The sequence below is a fragment of the Heloderma suspectum genome, chromosome 17 (assembly GCF_057233095.1).
Source record: "Heloderma suspectum isolate Gila_16-S chromosome 17, 16-S_ref, whole genome shotgun sequence".
Lineage (NCBI taxonomy): Eukaryota > Metazoa > Chordata > Lepidosauria > Squamata > Helodermatidae > Heloderma > Heloderma suspectum.
Genome location: NC_139474.1, coordinates 8,642,977 through 8,659,870, shown reverse-complemented (window position 1 = coordinate 8,659,870; position 16,894 = coordinate 8,642,977). Strand labels below are relative to the sequence as shown.

The 16,894-nt window shown below is 56.5% G+C and overlaps 1 protein-coding gene across 16 annotated transcripts in view; it reads right to left on the bottom strand.

Annotated features, from left to right (window-relative positions):
• Positions 1–31: 31 nt before the first annotated feature.
• The window catches only part of MARK2 (microtubule affinity regulating kinase 2), a 134,614-nt gene continuing 117,751 nt past the window's right edge, over positions 32–16,894 (bottom strand). For 9 of the 16 annotated variants that reach the window (XM_084823816.1, XM_084823822.1, XM_084823823.1 and 6 more), the window contains 5 exons: positions 12,306–12,464; positions 8,724–8,975; positions 6,631–6,657; positions 2,861–2,905; positions 32–2,547 (listed from right to left, as the gene is read on the bottom strand). In XM_084823816.1, coding sequence (XP_084679942.1) covers positions 2,190–2,547; positions 2,861–2,905; positions 6,631–6,657; positions 8,724–8,975; positions 12,306–12,464 — 841 coding nt within the window. In that variant the 3' untranslated portion in view covers positions 32–2,189. The remainder of the gene's footprint in view (positions 2,548–2,860; positions 2,906–6,630; positions 6,658–8,723; positions 8,976–12,305; positions 12,465–16,894) is intronic. The other 7 variants (XM_084823825.1, XM_084823828.1, XM_084823826.1 and 4 more) reach the window with 3 other exon arrangements.

Below are 16,894 nucleotides of genomic sequence, written 5' to 3'. Positions count from 1 at the left end.
GGGGGGAAAAACAGGAAGTCAAGGCCAGGGTGGTGCTTTCTGGAAAGTTTTAATCTAGAACCTGTAAAACTACATCAAACGGCAGCGTCCCTAGAGGGAGGGAGGAAGGGAAGGGGGTCGAACAAAAAAGGGACATGATTTTTCTTTAAAAAAAGGCATTTTGTGATCAGAATTAAACAAAAATAAAATAACCACTCACAAAACCGAGGTATCAGTACAGTTATATACAAGCCAGATTTGTGTGTGTGATGGTGGCAGGGTTAAAGGAGCTCAGCACAAACCGGGGTGGGGGAAGCCCAACCACCCCAATAAGGATTGAAAATACATTCTCGAGTGGTGATATGACAGTGAAAGAAACCCAGCTTAGGGGAGGTGGAGGTGGGAGGGAACAAGAGAGGTAACTGTAGCGCGGGTCCCATTTTTCTCTTGAGCTCTGGAAAGAGGAAGGAAGAAGTTGACCTTTCCAATGGCGGAGGGGAGAGTTTTGAAGAGGGAGGGGAGAGTTTTGAAGAGGGAGGGGAGAGTTTTGAAGAGGGAGGGGAGAGTTTTGAAGAGGGAGGGAAAGGCTGTGCTCCTGCTTTTGTGGGTGCAGAACTTAAGGTCCCCCATCGTCTGTCACAGAGGGCACAGTGGTGAGCAGCGGCGGAAAGCTGCAAGCGCTATATGTGGCCGGCGGGGTGGAGAAGCTGACGGGGTCTCCAAAAGTCCCTATGACGGAGCCCTTCAGCCTGTACCCGAACGGCAGCAGGGTCTCTCGCCCGTATTCTTGAACCATGGAAGCCCTGGGGTGAAACGCACCCCTGGTCAGATGGCGATGCTCGTGTGCAACTGCCAACGCCACTCTTGGGTACAGAGAAAAATGAACCTAGCGGGTGGAGGAGGCCAAGGCCCGGCGTGCGCCAGAGCATCCCGGTCACGAAGAACCACGCAGACCGTTACCTCAGCCTGAGAAATGCTGAGCATCCGAGTCTAACAGATAAACAGGGCGCCGGCAGGGCTGAAGGGGCAGCTGTCTAAGCACGACCCTGGCCGAGCTGCCAAGCCCATGACTGGGAAGGCGGCTCAGGCGGACAGGAGCCCGGTCTGCGAACAAAGCCCCCCCACCCCCCAGAAGCCCTTGCTGCTGCAACCTCCCCTGACCACCTGGCGCTCTCAGAATCTGAGAGGAAGAGAACAGGAGCAGCTGAAGAAACAGACGGACAGAGATGCAGACGCCCGCTAGACTTTGCTCTCCCGAGGCGGGAAGTAGCCCCTTGCGTGGCTGGGATCCCCCCTTTTCACGTGGCCTCAGGGAGAGGAAGGTTCGAGGGCCTTGGCGGAAGGAGTCGGGAGAAAAGCAGACTGGCGGAACGCGCCCGCTCGCCCGCATCGAAACGCAGGCTCTGGAGCTGGACGGCTTGCGACAGCCAAACGCCAGGCCTCGACCGCAGCCAGGAGCGGGAACGGCTCCAGAAGTGAGGAGTGGAACGAGCAAGAGCAGGGTGGGGACTAGAGGACAACCCCGAAGCTCCCGGCCTTGACCTCCCGCTGCTGGCCTGGCGAGGGGAACCGGGGGGGGGGGGAGACCATTGCTGCAGTAATGCCCATAGGAAAGCCTGACTCCCGCTTCTCCCCTGCCCAAGCACGGCCCCTGCGATTTGAGGCCCAGGACCCTAAAACCACCATCAGACACCGGCTCCAGGGAGGGGAAGGGGAGGGTGCATGTGGGAGGCGACTGGCATTTCGCGGAGGGGGAAGCTCTGGCAGAGGGGAGGGGGGGTCACTTTTTTCCTCTTTGCTTTTTGCTGTGTTTGGTAAAATTTAAAACCCTGTCTCATGTGCAACAACAACAAAAAAAGGAAAGTACCATGGTCACCACGGAGACCAAAAGGGATGCCCCCAACACAGTCACTATAGAGACCAACAGCCCTTGGTACGCTCCCACTACTGTTGCCACGGAGACCGGCTGGGTGGCTGCCAACCACTACCCCACGCACTTCATCTCCATGGAGATCTGGCAGCGGGGGGGGGGGGAGGGAGGGATGGAGAGGGGGATGTCCCCAAACATGGATCACCACCCCTCTTCCCTGCCCCGATCTCCTTCGTCCTGCACCAGGGTATCAAAAAATAAACCCTTCCAGAGTTAAATTGCAGCTTTACTCCTAGACCCCACCCCATGCGCGTGCAGGCCGGCCCCCCCGGGGGGCCTGTTAAAGCTTCAGTTCGTTGGCGATTTTGGAGGCAATGTTCTTGAAGGCCATGGAGGTGCCGGATATCCGCTTGAAGCGGACGCCGTTCAGGGAAAGGCGTGGGAGCTTGCACACTTCCATCTCCCACTGCACAAAGGCCTCGTGGCCCGGCGCTCCGTGCATGCACAGAAGCATGTACTTCTCCTGCAGCTCGCACTGGCAGTTGTTAGCGTCCAGTACTTTCCGGATCTCCTTCATCATCTCGTTGGGCTCCATGGAGCTCGTCGTCTTCATGCTCCAGGTGAAGCGCAGCGAGCGTGGCTTGGCCTCCCGGTTCTCGTCCCGCTCCTTATCCCCGCTGCTGCCCACCATGTGAGGCCTGAGAGGGGAGGGGGAAAAGAGAAGGGACAGTGAGGGGAGAAGGGCCCACCCGCCCCTCCGGTTGGCACCAGCGCCCAGCCCTGCCCAGCCCTGCCCAGCCAGCCACCAAGAGCTAGAGAGGGAGAGAGAGAGGCAGGTGGTGGTGGTGGTGGGGAGACGTCGTTTCCGGGAGCAGCGGAAGAGACAGAGGCACACAGATGAGACGGAGAGGAGGTGCCAGAGAGCAGCCTGGCCCTGCTGAAGAAACAGACAAGGACGGAGCAGAGTCTTTCCCAGAGGCCGGGCAGCCCCTGGCCCCGGCTGCATCTCACCTGAGCGTCTCCACGCGGTCTTTGCTTTCAGGCTCATGCAGGGTCCTCAAAAAACAGAGCAGGAGACAAGATGTCAGGCACCCTCGTGTTAGTGAATCCTATACCTGCTCTCCTTCTCTCGGGGGGGGGGGGGCAGGGGCATGGATCTCCAGTGGGGGCTCCCTCAAGACACTCCAGGGCTGGCCAAGGCATCACTGGGGCCGATGCCAAGCCAACAGGTCCTTGGCATGCAGTGCTCCGTTTGGCATGCAGTTTGCCGACACAGCGATGGGGAGAAGGGAGATGCGGCCGGCGTTCTGTCTCCTATTTGGGATGCCAAACGGCACGTCTCCCCAGTCCCTCGCCACAAGCAGAAGCCACATCCAAGCAAGGGAGGGGGGGAGGAGGCGGAGGAGATGGCGCTATCATGTAGTGGGCGAAGAGAGTGAGCTGTGAACCAAGACATCCCCGGTTCAAATCTCACGTCAGCCGGGAACTCCCAAGATGGCCTTAAAGTGAGCCTCTAGTCTCTCTCAGCCCCCATCTGCCACAGTACCACTGGCCTGCCCTACAGGGTTATTGCAGGGATGACCACGCTAATGGACACGAACACTGAAAAGTGCTTCGGAAATGCTGCAGTCATTGCAACAGAAGGTGGTGCTTCAGAAGCTCTCCCTGTGACTCAGTTCTTGAACTCCCTCCCCCCACACACACACCTAAAAATACGCTGTTCCAGTTCTGCCCACCCTCTTTAAAGCTTCCTTCGTATGTATGCCCATTACAGCCGACAGATGAGACAAGGCAGAAGGCACTGCACAAGTGCGACAAGCAGGGCTTCTCCTAGGGTGGCCCCTTTGTTTTCCCAGGTGTCCTAAGGACTGTCCCGATGGAATGCTTTTGGGACGTTTAGTGCATGGGAATGTTACAAGTCAAGTTCTGAGGGTTTCATAGTGCGACCCGTTGGGTTTTCAATGTGCAAAGAACAGTTTGAGAGCCAAAGGAAGTCTCTAGACATTTAAAGACGCGACTACTCCGCAGAGCTCTTCCAGGCTTTGATGCCAGGTGAAGACGTCCTTTTGAGTTGCCCAGGCCTTCTAGATTTCTGTTTAAATGCTAGCTGATCCAGGTGTTTGGCCTTGACTTTTATTTGCTTTGTTTAAGTGCTGCTGTTCTTTGTTACTAGCAAGTCCAGGAACCCTTCCTGGGGTGGAAGAGTGGGGTAACAATATCCAAATAGATCAATGTTCCAGCTATTCATAGCCATCACTACATCACATGCACTGCAGTGACTCCTGCTCAGATGAGGGGAAGAGGAGGTGAGCTGGGACAGACTCTTCCTCACAAGCCCACTCCCTGTTCACGGGGACCAACATCAGGCCAGAGGAAGGGCGGCCATTCCGCTACCCCACAATCCTTCACAGCAGCCACCTCCTCACTTTACTGTAGCACAGAGTTGGGAGGGGTCCTGTCTAGCACAACCCCTCCGTCCCCCAAGACCCTTTGCTGCGGCTCCCCCCCCCCCCGCAAGCCAAGTGGCTCCACTCTACTAGGGCAAGGCATGTGCTGCTGCTACGAGGGAGGGGGGAGGCCCCCAAAGCACCTCCAGCCAATTCGAACAGGTGGGGAAAATTCTTTCCTGGCCCCCAAAAGAAAGACATTTATTACAGGCAGAGAATTAAAAAAGAAAGAAAACCAGAAGTTTGAACGAGGAACGTTGGGAGTCTTGAAACACAGCAGGACCAAAGTGGGAAGGGCCACAGCTCAGCCGGAGCATGCCAGCTTTGCACCCAGAAGGTCCTGGGTTCGATCCCCGGTATCTCCAGGTAGGGCTGGGGAAGATCCCCAGCCTGAAACCCGGAGAGGGTTCTGAAGGGGTTGCACTCTCCCCCCCCCCCCCCCGGATCAGGTTCGTAGCTTGGGGGTGCTCCCGGACCCAGAACTGTCACGTGAGGCTCAGGTGGGATGGGGGCAGGGAGCCCCTTTTATCAGCTTAGGCTGATATACCAACTACGCCCTTATCTGGACAGAGGTAGCCTAGCTGCAGTGATCCGTGCTTTGGTAACCTCTCATCTGGATTACTGCCATGTGTTACACATGGGGCTGCCTTTGAAAAGGGTCTGGAAACTTCAGCTGGTCCAAAACAGGGCAGCGAGATTGTTAACAGGGACTGGCCAACGTGACTATCTTATGCCAGTACTTTTCCAGCTGCATTGGCTGCCATTCCATGTCTGGGGTGGATTCCAAGTGCTGATATTAACATTCAAAGCCCTAAATGGCTTGGCGCAGGTTATCTGAAGGACCGCCTCCTCCCATATGTACCCGCCCAGACCCCAAGATCATCTTCGGGGTTCCTTCTTCAAGAGCCCCTGCCAAAGGAAGTGAGGTGGGTGGCTACCATGAAGAGGGCCTTCTCAGCGGTGGCACCCCGCCTGTAGAATGAGCTTCCCAAAGAGGCTCACCTGGCACTTACATTGTCCTCTTTCAGGCGCCAGGTAAAGACCTTTTTATTTTCCCAGGCGTTTTAGCATTACGGTCTTTTAACTTTGCTGTTTTAAATCTGTTAAAAGGTAAAGGTGTCCCCAACCAGTCGTGTCCGACTCTAGGGTGCGGTGCTCATCCCCGTTTCTAAGCCGAAGAGCCAGCGCTGTCCGAAGACGCTTCCGTGGTCATGTGGCCGGCAGGACTGAACACCAAGGTTTAAATCTGTTACCGTATTTTAATTCTCTGCATTGCTGCTAGGTTTTATTCTGGTGGTACTTCATACTGTAGTTTTAAGCTTTTATATTTTATACTTTGTCATTTTAATTTTTGTGAACTGCCCAGAGAGCTTCGGCTATTGGGCAGTATAGAAACATAATAGACAGACAGATAAATGAAGTAAGAGCTGCTGCCAGTCAGGGCAGACATAGCTGTGCTAGATGGACCAAGGGTCTGACTTGGCATAAGGCAGCTTCCTCAGTATGAAGCAGCTTGGATCCTGCAGTGCGTTCCCTGACCCCTGGGATACTGCAAGCTCCATCTAAATCACAAGCAAAGTTCAAGGCACAAGCTGTCCACACATGTTGTACGTTTGTCTCCATGGCCATGAGGACTAGCGACCTCCCCCTGCTTAAAAAAGAAGACGACCCCCAGTATAACAAAAACAATAGCTAGTATCCTCCAGATGGTGCTCAGAACATCCGAGAGGCTAACACCCCGCTCTTCGGGGCCATGCAGATTCCTTGGCACTGCCCCCACCCCACCAGGCCCACCCTGAACCCTCAAGGCAGCTGCAAGCAAGAGAGCCCAGCTCCTCCTATCCGCCACCGTGCAGGGAGAAATGGGATTAGTTGGATTGCTGGGGGGGGGGGGAGAAGAAAAGAGAGAGGAAGGTTTTTGGTTAAAGATCAGAGGCACAGCCTGGGGAGCCAAGGAAGATGGAGATCACCTTTAGAGAGACAGCGTTCCCACATGGGGGAGGCCCTGCGTCAGGAGTACTGTGCAGCCCCTTCCGCCCTCCCTGTCGCTTCCCCCGCTGCCCGGCTTCCCTATCGCGTCCCAGGCCAGTCAATTTGCGGGCATTCAAGAGAGGCATGAGCCACGGAGGTCCCCCCTCTCCCCCGCAGGCAGAGAGCTAACAGGACCCCTGCTGTCCCTTTAAGTGTGCCCTCACGCTCACACACAGACACCATTAGCAGCCACAAGGCACAGGAGGGAGAGGAGAGGAGAGAGGAAGAAGCTGGCAGGGAGGGGGTTAGTTTTGCACAGGAGGAGGAGGAGGACAGAACAAAACCAAAGTGATGAACGCCTACCTTCTGGCAAACCTGAAAGACAGATTTCTAAAAGGGGAAAAAACGGGAAAAAAACGGTGGGTGGGTGGGTGGGTGGGTGGGTGTGAGCGAGGGTGAAAATGAATGAGCGCCGGGAGTACCAGCCGCGCAGGAGCAGACAGGTGCCCAACCTCCCTCCCGAAGTTGGGGTTGGGGGGCACGGAGCAAAACGCCTCCGCAGGCGGCCCCTCTCCCGAAGCTGGGGATGCGAGCCCCCTCTGTTGCTCCCAGACAGAGACAGGCAGACGGGGGGCTCCCCCCTGGCCAGTTGCTCCTGGAACGTCGTGGGAGGGGGAAGCAAGGGCCCCCAGGCGCTCAGGAGGCACCTCGCCCCCACGCCCGCTACGGTCTAAGCCTTCCCACAGAGCTGTGAACAGAAGGGGGGCAGGTGAAACATTTACAGCGAAGATAGAAGGGGTGGGGGTGGGGACAGGAAGTGCTGGGCTGTACAGAACGGCTTCCCTGCCTCAGACCCCCGCCCCACCTTGGGAAGAGAAAAGGCGTTCGAAGGAAGCGAGGTCCCCATCCCCCCTCGGGGCTGCAAGGGAACAAGGAAAGCCTTGTTAAGGGATAACACCCTCCCCCCGGAAAAAGAGCTGCCTTGAGGGACAGGTTGTTTTGGCCCCCAGCTGAAAAAACTGCCTGGCTGGATCCCTGGAAACGATTTGCCTGCGTTCAGAGGGCAGCTCCTCCTCCCAGCCTGCAGAAACACGTCACTTGGCAGCACCTGGGAGCTACTTTGGGGCTCAAAAGACCTCTAGGAAATGAGCTAGGGGGCCTGACGGCCACGCTGGAGCCTCTGCTAACGCCCAGCTCCCCGAAAGGCGGGCCGAGGCCACGCGTCCCTCGCAAGCCTCTGCTTCACTGCCCCACCCGGCCCCAGCTCCCGTTTCCACAGGCCTGGCCCTCCGGATGTTGTTGGGCCGCAGCTTGGAGGATCCCAGGAAGCGGCCTCATGCGAAGTCAGACCATGGCTCCACCCAGCCCAGTACTGTCGACACAGACTGGCAGCAGCTCTGCAGGGGTCCAGGCAGGGATGTTTCCAGCCCGACCTGGAGATAACCGGAGACTGAACCAGGGACCTTCTGCCGGCGGAGCAGGGGCTCTGAGCTCCTGCTGGGCAGCAACACCGGAGGGCCACGCGCTCCCCATCCCTGCCACCGGTTATGCACAGGAATCACGGTAGCTGGGGCTGGGGGCCACCAGCAACCACCAGCCAGGGTTACATGGGAAGGGGAGGGAGAGGTAGGCCTGAACCGCTCCCGTTAAAAGGCTCTGTGGGATGCCCTTTGGAGCTGCAAGCAGCGCCCGGGATCCCCTGGGAAGAGCACATGGCTGCAGTTCAAAGGCCTGACGCATGGCGCTGCTCTCGGGTGGGCCAAGGCACTCCCGGTGGGCCTCGAGCGCGGGTGCTGCTCCTGCGCCCCCCTGCCTGACAGAAGGCCACCCTCAACCTCACACCCAGTCCCCTCGCCTATTGGGAGCCCCCCCTGCCAGGGAAAGGGGCCTCTTCTCTGCCCCTTGACTTCCAGGAAGATGCTGGCAGGCTGGGAAGAGGTGTGTCATCGCACCGGCTGGCTGCCGCAGCAGAAGCACTGCTCCCCGAACCTCGCCGTGAGGCTGGTCCTCCCTAACCCCTCCGAGTGCCGTTCGGAAAGGACCCGTTTGTAGAGACCGCTCACACTCCTGCCCCCAGCTGGCGTGCGCAAGACGGCGGGAGGTGGGAAGAGGCAGGGTGGGGGAAGAGACACGAGGACTGTGGGCTGCGGTTATGATGACAGCGCTGGTGGTGGAAGAGGGCGCTTATGCGGGGAGGGGGGACAGCAGTGCACCACACACACTCAGACACACGACAGTGAGCAAGCATGCGGTGTCCCTGTGGAAAGAGGATGCTGGCTGCCCCCACCCCTCCGAACTGCACCACAGAACGCACAGTCCTGGAATCGCTGCCAATGAGCCACGAATGCCTGCGGGACAAGGCTCGAGGGGGCTCGCTTGCCCCCCGCCCCCATGGGCACTGCCAGAGTGCACAGGGGGTGCGCCCCAGCCCCACACGCACATGCCCTCCCGCTCACCTGCGTACGAACTTGGAGGTGAACTTGCTGAAGAGGCTCCCCGAGGCACCCCTCCTGCCTTGGCTGTTCCCGGAGGGCGAGGCGGGCGTGAGGCCGTAAGAGTGGTTCTGCTGGTCCCGAACCTGCCGGAGCTGCCCAGCGTGGAAGGTGCTGCGGCTGGGGACGCCCCGCGGGAAGTTGGTGAGCTCCGGGAGGGCGCTGCTGATGTTGTGCGCTGAGGGGGAGGCGACAGGGACCCTCTGGGGGGCAGTGCTGCGGGGAGGGAAAGGACCAGAGGTCAGGGAACAAGCCCAGGAGCAGGCCAAGCCAGGAGGCAAACCAGAGGATCCCTGGGCAAGCCGGCCCTTAATCGGCCACCTTTAAACAGTGACGGCCTCCGGCCCCCGGAGGATCCTGGGAGTTGTCATCCGATGGGGAAGTGCAAGAGTGTGAGCCAATGAAGGGACTCCTGGATCCCCAGGGGGCCTTGGGGAAAACCAGGAAGGTTCAACTGGGTTGCAAGCCCACCGAAGTCTGCAGTCTCATGTTGCCATCTCCCCACAAGGCTGCGGGTGGAACAGAAACCCTGGCCTAGAAGGGGATAGCAGAATCAAGCATTCTTATGCTCCCCCTCTTGACACAAAGCACACTCTGCAAATCCCTGGTCGGCAGCAACGATGCGGCCACGTTCTGGACGGAGGAATGGCTGAAGAGCCAGGAGTCTTGGCTCCTATATCATCTCGCTCCCGCACCAGGTGGGACGCAGGCAAGAGGCTTTGCGATCCCTCCCTCCTCCGTGTGAAGAGGAGCTCTCTGCCTTTAAAGCCTCGGGCCACGTTCAACATCACTCTCCCCCAGGGTGGGCTGGTCTTACGGCGAAGGCACCTCAAAGCCTCCTGGTCCACTGACTCCCTCAGAGACACAGCAGCTAGAAGCAGCCTCTCACGCCAAGGGTTCGTGAGGAAGACCCTGCAAGTTACAACACTGGCAGTCTTCAAACGGAGCCCGAAACAACTGGGGAACAGCTCGTTCGCTAGCGGAATTCTCTCCACCTTCACCGACAGCACAGACTGACGCCGGGCAGGTGAATAATCCCCCCACTGTTTGTCTCTGCCCAACGCACCAGAAGGAACAGTGCCTGCCACTGCGAAATCCTCCTCTGCTGTTTCCTCCCGGTACCTAACGCCAGCTCCTCTAGCCTTGGGCAGTGAAGTCAGTGGGAGCCTTTCTGGGGCTTGCGCTTAAGGGGGCAATGTGGGGAGAGGGGTGGGCCTCTTCCCTCCCCAGTAAGTTCAGTGGCTCCCGACATGCGCAGAGAGGAGCGGAGGCTGGCGCTGCCCACGTACAGAGCCGCTTCTTTCCTGCCTTGCTTCTCTCACTCCAGCGGTCTGGCTCTCTGCTTGTCTCCTGGGGTCTTCTCCACCTCCTCCTTCCCGTTTTTATCCAGTACTGGCCAGCCTTCCCTCCCATCATCTCCTTCGCCCCCTTCCCCTCCCAGATGAATCCCCTCATGGCGATTAACACACGCCTTGAGTGTGCGCTGGCTGGCGCTGCTATTCATTTGGGCCGCCACTGCTTGCAGCTGCCCTGGCATAGCCAATCTCCTTGAGCCCAGCCTTTGGGTGGGTGGGGGGCGCCCTGGCAACATCGTGAGGGGTCTGATGGATGCTGGGTAAGAGATGGCGAGCCCCACCGATCCCTCACACCCTGGAATCCTGGTTTATTAAGCCACAATGGCGTTGTTGCTGTTGAAGTGTAGGTTGCTGTGTTGTGTGAACCTAGGCATCCTAACAACCCATGGTTTGTTAACCACAAACAACCCACAAAGACAACCCATGGTTTGTTCTTGGGTTGTGAACTGTGGGTTGTTTGTGGGTAACAAACCACGGTTTGTTAGCGCGGCTGGGTTCACGCAGCACAACCACCTCTGGTTCAACGACAAGCCACGCTCAACCTTGGGTATGCACTGTCGTGTTGTGTGAACCCAGCCAAACTGAATGAGCCAGAGGCTTGGGCATGTAGCTTGTTTCACTCCCTCTTTGCTCCTCCCTTCATGTGAACAGGCAAACAAACCAGGCAGGGATAGCTTACTCCGACATCTGAACCCAGAATTATGGGGTTTTGTGCCCAGATAAGCTAGGATTCAAAAGCCAGTTTTAAACCATGGTTTGTTGTTGGTTTATGAATCTTGTCTTGTTCAGGCATAATAAGCCATAATTCTGAGCTCAGATGTCACAGAAGTTATCTCTGCCTTGTTTGTTTAGGAACACAGGAAGCTGCCTTATATGAAGTCAGATCCTTGGTCCATCTAGCCCAGTATTGTTGACACTGACTGGCAGCGGCTCTAAGGTCTCAAGCAGGAGACCTACCTGGAGATGCTGGGGATTGAACCTGGGACCTTCTGCCTGCAAAGCAGGGGCTCTCCCACTGAGCCTCAGGTCACCCCCGCCAACCTGCTCATGCAAAAGGAGAAGTTCCCGGGCTGCACACACAACCACACAGCCAGTTCACGTTGTGGTTTCCAGGATTCTTGGCTTAAAGTGACATGTGAAAGTGGCCTGGGTTTTGGATTTTTGAACGCACTTCAGCTGCTCACTCCTCTGTGGGAAGCCAAGACCACAGCCTGACCGGAGTGAGCATCAGGGGAGAATTTGAATTGTTGTTGCTGTTTACACTGGAGAGGAGGGGGTCCAAGCCCCCTTTGCCAGAAGCCCAGCCTGTGCAGCAGAAAGGAACTGAGCTGCATAAAGAAGTGTGTGGCGGGGAGACCTCTGGGGACGGGTGGCTATGCTGTAGGCCAACGGGAAGCTGCCCGCTGCCTGTCTGTGACACGCAGGACAACGAGACACTGAGCTCGTGCTCTGGCTCCCTTCAGGCCAGTCAGAACGCCACCTTCTCAAGCAGGGACGGGGAGCTTCGGAGAGTCCGGGGCCACTTTCAGCCTCCGGATCTCCCCACGGCCACACGCCTGCTGCTGCTTCTGCGACACCAAATTTGGAGGCAGCGTTGAAAAAAAATTGGCGGTTTGCTGCCATATTTCAGCAGGAAACCACTACGGAGCACTAAAAGGGTCAAATTTAGCTTGTTGCGAAGCTCAGTGTAACCCTTTTACCGGTCTGTAATGGCTGCAGAGCATTAGAAAGGTCAAAGTTAGCTTTAGAAGAAGGTAACGTTGACCCTTTTAGCATCCCATGGAACCAAAACTGCCTTTGGAAAAAAAAAAAGCAGCTGCTTTTTCCCAGCAGGGGTGGCACTAGAAGGCATGGAGAGCCACATGCAGCCCACGGGCTGCCCACCCCTGAGTGAAGCCCTAAGGCAAGCCCAGATGGCTGCTACTCTACCTGATGCCCCCTCCCCTGCGTTGATGCAGCGCTCAGGCTGCTGGGAAGAGAACGAAAAGATTCTCTTCACATCCCTCAAGGCATCTTGAGCCCGGCCGGGTAGCTGCTTCCCTCCACTTACCTCCAGGCCCTGAGCGAGCGCGCTGGGGAAAGCCGAAAGAGAGGGGAGCGATCTGGGTGCGGGGGGGGGGGGGGAGGCCAAATCGAGATGTCAGGGGGGCAGTTGGGGGAGGACATAAGGCAGGCACAGCTGCCCACTTGCCTGGGTCGCTGTGCCTCACAGTTACTGTCGGAAGGGGGCAGCGTGGGCTTGGAGGGGTGCACCGAGGCAGACATGGATTTCTGGTGCTGTCGCGGGCGCGCGGAGCTCACGGCGGCGGAAGCTGAAGCAGTGGAAGCCCTGGAGCCTGGAGTGGTTAGGCTATGGGGGGAGAAAAAAACAAGCAGGGGGAAGCAGAAGTTGAAAAAGGGAGGGGGGAATGGGAAGACAAGGGGGGGGGTCGGCTGTATCCGTGGCTGACCCCAATCAGACCTCCCTGTCCCTGCAGCCCTTTCGGAGGCACCATCCCACCCTGCTCAACCCTTGATTCTGACTTCTGCCATCGTAATTGCCAGAACTGCCCTTCCATATTCGGGGGAGATTTCTCAGAGAGTGTTCTCTCTCCCTCCCGTTCTTGGGTGGATCAATCCCAAACTCCTGGACTCAGAAGCCCATGCAGCATCTGCCCGGACTCCCCTGCTCGTCAATGTGGCAGATGCAGGGCAGCCCTGGCTGTGCAACAGGGTGGAGGGTGCCGAGCACTCCCGGCAGGCGACCCAGCGTTGCTGCTGCAGTGCAAACCCCGGCTCCGTCCCATCCCTGTGCCAAGCACGATCTCTTCCCGGAGGTGTTGGAAGCCCAGAACTGTGAACATGGCTAGTCCTCCTTGCCAATTCATCTATGTTAAACCATCGACGACACCTTTATTTTATTTATTTAGAAGATCTATATCCCACTTTTTTACCTGGAGTCCTCAAATTGGTCCACCACATTCCTAAGGGGTACATTAAAAAAAATCCAATACAACCAAACTGCCTAACTGGAGCAGGTCTGGGTCTGTCTCCTGCTCTTTCTCCATCTGACACTTTTCTCCCAGACAAGAAAAAATCCCTGGAACAAGTATTTCTATTCTCCACACATCCCTGCCTGTGACTATCCATGATTGTCTGTCCATTTTTCCTCCCAATGACTTCTGGGAGAAGGGACGTATCAAAGGGACATATCATTTTCTCTCCCTTCCCACCCCAATTCATTCAAACTTACATCTCTCTGGTAACCCTCCCGGCAGTACGGCCAGATTGGAACTTGGGGGCGGGGGAGGCAGGAGCTATTCCACCTTCTATTTTGGATCTGGCAGGTGCTATCAAATGGCCACCTTTCATTCAGTGGCTCATACCGTATCCATATGCTGGTCCTTCTTCAACAAAGCTGAACTCCTTGGAAACATTTCAAGCAGAAAGGAGGGCGGGCTGGGGATCTCCCCTCCCCAATCCCTCCCGCCACGGATACAGCCGCTAGCAGGTACATGGACGTCCCAAGGGAAGCAAATATACAATATACAACCTGGTATATGTGTATATGGGGCAGGCGCAACCTTGATGCGAGGGTGGGAATGAATGTGGATGGAGGTGCATGGAGGAGCAAGGCTGTTCGAAGCCCTGGAAGAGCCCTGTGGGGGTGGTCGGGGGAAAAGAAAAACGGCCATGCGTGTGTGCGTGCGCGCATGTAATGGATGAGAAATGGAACCGCTCCTTTCTAGCTGTATCGGAAGTCGCAAAAGGCAAAGCGGGGAGAGCCGCAGAGCCCTGCCTTTAACCCCTTGCCCCCATGGCACAGGCAGGAGAGGGAGTGAGCAGGACAGACGTTTCTCTCCATTCCTCCTCTGCCAATCCACTTGGTTTCCGAGCAGGCTTTTGAAGGGAGGGAGCGCTGGCCCTCAATTCTGTCCCTCCTCCGCCAGCCTGTTTGGCAGAAGGGCTTTTTTTCCTCCCCGTTCCTTGTCTGCTATAAGGCACCTGGGCTGTTCACACAACACACTAACCCTCACTCAGTGGTTGAGTGTTGTGGTTAGCATGTTGTCTGAACCCAGGACGTTTTCCGCAGGGTGGCTTGTTACCCAGGCAGTGTGGCTTGTTAACCACCCTGAACATCCCAACAACAAACCATGGGTTCTCAAGGCGGCTTGTTCGAGAAAAATAAGCCACACTGCGTGGTTAACAAGCCACCCTGTGGAAAACGCACTGCATTCAGACAACACGCGAACCCACGGTTCAACAAACAACCCATACTCGACCACTGAGTGTGGGTTAGCATGTTGTGCAAACCCAGCCCAACAGCCTGCATTTCCATGGTGGCTTCTCCTCTGTGGCCAGCACAGGAACAGAGGCTACTAGCCTCTTAGCAGGTTAATAAGAAAAAAAATGGTGGGCTAGCAACTTTTGTGGGCTTCTTTACAAGGCTGGCCTAAGGTCCTGAGCGGTGCTTGTGTATGGGGTTGGCTGAGAAACACTGGACTGGCCCTAAAAGCAGAAGGCCCATCATTCAGGCTGTGCCTGGCTCAAAAGGTTGCATTTTGGGGGGACAAGAAGGGTGTTGGTTCTTAACTAGGGATGTATGGATTGTGTAAAATCTGCTCTGCCCATGTTTCATGGATTGTCAGAAGCCTTTTGTTTTGTTGTCCAAACACCGATGGAATCAGATTTTTGTTTGTTTCCAAATTTGCGCAAATCCCCCCCAAATGCAAATTTTCACGCTTTAGCATATGGGGGAAGTGCACATTTTTTACTGGGTTTTTTTATTTTGCGTATTTTTCTATAATGAAATTTGAGCAAAATTCGGGAAAGTTAGAAAACGGTCCGCAGGTCCACAGAATCTGCCCGACATGGGGAAAGCCAGTCCACTGGGAATCTATGAATTGGATTCATGAAAATCCAAACTCATTTGGTTCCATTGCGGATTTCGGCGGCATCCCTATTCCTAACTCAGGCTGAATTCTCACTGAGGTGATCGACCTGTGCCTGGGCTGTACCGCTACAAAATGAAGGCAGGGGCTGGCATCAGGGAGAAGGCTAGGCTAGCAATGCTTCTTTCCTGATGTGCTAGATTTCTTCATGCAATGAGGAGCCTTTTGGGGCACCGCCATGGAGGAGCATTCGATTCCATAAGCCTTCCTCTCCTGCACGTTGTACAAGCCCAGACTCAGGTTGACTGCGTTAGTGAGAACTAGACCTGAGTTGCATCCTGAAAAAAGAAAAGCAGCAGCAGCAGTGATCCAGCCTGAACTCACTTTACTTCTGTTCTGAACGTACTTCCTAGCCCTTTCCGCAAACCACTCTGGGAATTATTCAGGAAGTGAAGTATCTCGCTTCCTGCATTGGCGTGATGCAAAGGGACGAGTCAGGGACAGGGTGAGTGCCGCGGACCAAAGAGGAGCATGCACCTCCACGAGTACCTCTCTTTTAATGAGCCAATGGATGCTGGGAGGTTAAGCAGTCACCATGCCTTAGCTCGGGGTTTCCCAACCTGGCACCCTCCAATGTGTTGGGCTACGACATAGCTGGCTGGGGGATGCTGGGAGTTGTAGCCCAACACATCCGGAGGGCGCCAGGTTGGGGAAGGCTGCCTCAGCCTGTAAAGTAACTTGGCACAAAGGCAGCTGCTTCTTCTCGTCTACGAGCGCCCTGAGCTGCGTGGCACGGAATACCCCGCGCTGATAAAGCCCCAGAGGGGCTTGCAAGGCAGCTGAGGGCTCCGTGGGGAGAACGGCAGCAGGGATGGAGGGCTCTGCAGGGGCACGCTGGGGGGAAGGTTAGCTGCCACCCGGCAAGGCTACGGGCCCGGATTTTGAGAACGTAGCTGCTCCAGGACATGCAATCCAGAGCAGCTCTCCACTGTTACTCATAGAATGTTCTTTAGGCATGGTTCCGCCTCACCACAAACAGAGAGGCAGCCCCATCCTTCGTGCGTGACATCTGGGGAAACGAGAACGGCTTTGCCCGGGCGGGGGGCGGGGGGCCTTCTGGGGACACAGCAGGCCCGGGGACCCAGGTCCGTGATCCAAGACGATCTACTCGACTGCCAGGTCTTAGGCCAGCATGACAGGCATGGCTGGCCCACAAAAGTCCTGGGAGCAATCGTCCGAGGAGGGCACTCGGAGCTCTTTGCGAAGGGAGCGTCCTGCCCCTCTCCGGCCTGGGCACCACTGTCAAATCAGCAGTGCATTCTTAAGAGTCTGAGGGCCACATGGGCTTGGGAAAAGAAAGAAGGCAGGGGAAATTGAAGAGGGGTGGGCGCGGGCGCGCATGCGGCTTGCTCGTTTTGTTTCATGTAGTCCAGCCTGGCCTAGACACAGATATGGTGAAGAAGAGCTGATCTTCAAGCAGGGGCTGGACACTGAGTACCCATTTGGGATGCTCTAGCTCTGGATATCCTGTTTTGAACATAGGGACTGCAAGGAGCCCACGCCCCTCTGTCTCCACGATTGCATCACTTCAGACGACAGGCAGAGGGGATGGCTTGGTTGAATGGTCCTGAGGGTGACAAAGCTACCTGCACCTAGAGAAGGGGCTGGGTCTTGCACCGTCTCCCACATACTAGCTTTCTGAATGCAGGGATTCTCTCCCCTCCGAACATTCACTGCAGTTTCGAGCGGAACATTCCAGGGACAGTAAAACTGCTTGTCTCCACCAGGCCTGAGTCCCACACAAGCCAAGAACAGCTTGTGAGTCGACAGAGCTCAGACTCCTGTGGGTCATTTAGGCCTAAGGAGAAGCTGGAATACAGTCCCAGGATGAGAAAGGGCCAATTCTTAC